At 55.1% G+C, this 2,768-nt stretch overlaps 1 protein-coding gene across 1 annotated transcript in view; it reads right to left on the reverse strand.

The window, feature by feature from the left end:
• The window catches only part of PEX6 (peroxisomal biogenesis factor 6), a gene marked incomplete at its 5' end in the record, with an annotated part of 14,804 nt that overhangs the window by 2,201 nt on the left and 9,835 nt on the right, over positions 1–2,768 (reverse strand). The window contains 4 exons of the mRNA XM_010131525.1: positions 388–504; positions 1,715–1,823; positions 2,271–2,332; positions 2,413–2,618. Of these exons, the coding sequence (XP_010129827.1) occupies positions 388–504; positions 1,715–1,823; positions 2,271–2,332; positions 2,413–2,618 (494 nt within the window). The remainder of the gene's footprint in view (positions 1–387; positions 505–1,714; positions 1,824–2,270; positions 2,333–2,412; positions 2,619–2,768) is intronic.

The following is a 2,768-nucleotide window of genomic DNA, read 5'->3' on the forward strand; positions in this document are numbered from 1 at the left end:
GACTGACAGGAACCACGTGAGGTCCAACAGATAGAAAGTCCTGCCTCAGAATGGGCGAGCCACAGGCATGAGGACAGTCTGGGTGGCAGCTCTGCAGAACATGCCCTGGGAGACCAATTCCTCCAACCAGTTTGATTGTCCTGCTGTGCTGCTGTGGCAATAACCGCAATGGTGGGGGATACCAAGCAGTGCTATCTTGCGCTGCTGCTGCTACAGCCATAGGCACTGGCCCCCTCTTGGCTTCCTAAAGTCCCCCGCAAGCCAGGGCTAGGGGACTTTAGGAACAGTCTCTGTGGAGGAACACGGTGGGGTCACAGTCCAGCTCATCACTGCTTGAGAAGCTCGAGGGAACTACCTTGCAGTGAGGCAGGGTAGCATGCAACATACCTGCCCGGCCGGAGTAGAGCTGGGTCCAGGAGGTCAGGCCTGTTTGTAGCTCCAATGACAAATACCTCTCTGGAGGAATGAAGGCCATCGAGCTCAGCCAGGAGCTGTGACACAACTCTGCAGGGAGCAAGACAGGACACTCACAGTTAGGCCCTGGCACCTTGACTACCCACTCACCCTCAGCCACCAAATGAAACGAAGCGTAAGTGATGCCACTGGCAGGTCCGTGTCTTGCACTTCAGCTCATACTTCTCTTCCCTGAAGAGAAGACACAGCAATCCAGACTTCTCAGTTCAAGTGCACCCACCCACTGAGCATGTGGGTTCCTCGCTAAGTGAGTGCAAACCTCTGGTACCAAGACAGTCCTTCAGGCCTGTGCTTGGCTCTGAACCCTCCCAGGGTGGCCACACATGCTTACACTTGCTATTAGACACAGTCAACACACACAAAATATAGGCAGGCAGGCATGGCTGTGGCTCAGGTTCCCCACTCAGATGTGCTGCTGGTCCTCATTCTCCCTGCTATGTGGTACTGCCCAGCAAGTTCATCTGCAAGACTGCCCTGTCAGTCCAAGCCAGGGACACCTTGGCAGGCCAGTGATGCTGTCAAACAGTCCTCAGGGTGGTGAACAGCACATATTGCAGGTCTAGTTCTGTGGCCACAGGTCTTAAGCTGGTCTGGCAGCATAGTACTTCAGTGTTGCGCAGACCTGGAACGTGGCTATCTCCACCCGGTTCTAGGACCACCTGAGGATGGTATGGGCACCACAGCCAGCACCTTCCAGAGCTCCTGTTTTGTGTGTGTTGATGAATGCCGGGGGCACTTGTTGTCATTGGAAAACTCTGCAGAATCCCCGTGGATGGAGAGGAAGATTGGATGGGGTCTATCAGCTCAGCAGAAGGGGCCTGGGGAAAATAACCCTGTTTCTGGGTATCTCCAAGGTATACATACTTTGCTTCTACTAGAGGCAGCTGAAAGGTTTCCCACTGCAAGGAAACAGTGGCTAATAGGAGGAGAGCACTGCAGGGCTACGAAGAATGACCTTGGGGAGCTCAAAGGGAGCAGCTGGCAGCCACAAAAGCAGCTGGAGAAGACTCTGTCTTAACCAAATGTTTGCACAACAAGCTTGGGCAATCAGGAATCTGAAGCAATGCAAACAGCAGTACTAATGTCCAGAGAGAGAAGCCAGGCCATGCAGAGTTGCTGAAGGGAGAAGGGAGTGAAAAAAATAGAGTTGGGATGGACCCTGCTTCACAGGCCAAGCCTGTGCATTGCCCCAGCTGAGGCAGGTATGCTGCTCTCCCAAAGACGCATGATGCCCACTCACCTGTCCATGACGCCCCCTGAATCTCCACTCCGCCCACGACTAGGGGCCAGGGAATCCAGTTCATCAAAGAATATAATGCAGGGAGCAGCTGCCCTGGCTCTGGCAAACACTGGGAGGAGACAGCACAAAAGGTGAGGAAGACGTGGAGGAGCAGTCAACAGCAACAGGACCTGCTACAACACCAGCAGAGAAGAGCTGTGGATGGAAGCCAGCTGCCCACTGTCTCTTCATGACCAGCTGCTCCTGACTGAGGGGCTTAGCAGGAGCACGGACAGGCAGCACCCAGCCTGATGTGCCCTGAGGCTCAGCTGTGTCTCTGAGGGGCTGCTGTCCCATCAGGAACAGAAGGCACAAGAACAACAGGAGCAGAGAGAGCAGGAGTGGAATTTGTGGCAAGGCAGGGAACAGACTGGGTGCAGAAGACAGCTGGGTTTGTACCCTGTCTGGCAGATACATGTGGGAGTTGGGAAGAGGGGTTTAAGCACTACCTTCTTCCCTCCAGCAGCACAGAAAAGCCCCCTCCTCCCACATGCAGGAGCAGGATGCATTTGCTCACCATTACGCACGTTCTCCTCGCTTTGCCCAACATACATGTTGATGAGCTCTGGCCCTTTCACACTGTGGGGCAGGGAAAAGAGGAAGCCAGTTAGAGCATACCAGGAGAAAGTCAGTCCCATGCATGACCCCTCACTCTTCACCTAAGGAACGTCATGGTGCACATGGTTGCCACAGCTTTTGCCAGCAAGGTCTTCCCTGTCCCTGGAGGCCCATATAGAAGCAGACCAGAGCGGCACAGACCCAGTGACAGCAGCTCTGGGTGCTCCAGAGGCAACTGGATAGTGTCCAGGATCTCCTTCTTCACCTCCTGGAGCCCACCAACATCCTGCCAGGACACAGACGGGACCTGCCAAGAGAGGGAGAGTGCCTATCAGCACTTCTTCCTGAGCCCTGAGCAGGCCTGGGTGGCTCTTGTTCCAGCGCAGTACTCTGTGCCATTAGCTCTGTCTGGCTATGCAGCAAGACAGCCCTGCACTGCGCTGCCCGCCCACCCACC

The sequence above is a fragment of the Buceros rhinoceros genome, unplaced genomic scaffold, assembly GCF_000710305.1.
Source record: "Buceros rhinoceros silvestris isolate BGI_N320 unplaced genomic scaffold, ASM71030v1 scaffold13492, whole genome shotgun sequence".
Classification (NCBI taxonomy): domain Eukaryota; kingdom Metazoa; phylum Chordata; class Aves; order Bucerotiformes; family Bucerotidae; genus Buceros; species Buceros rhinoceros.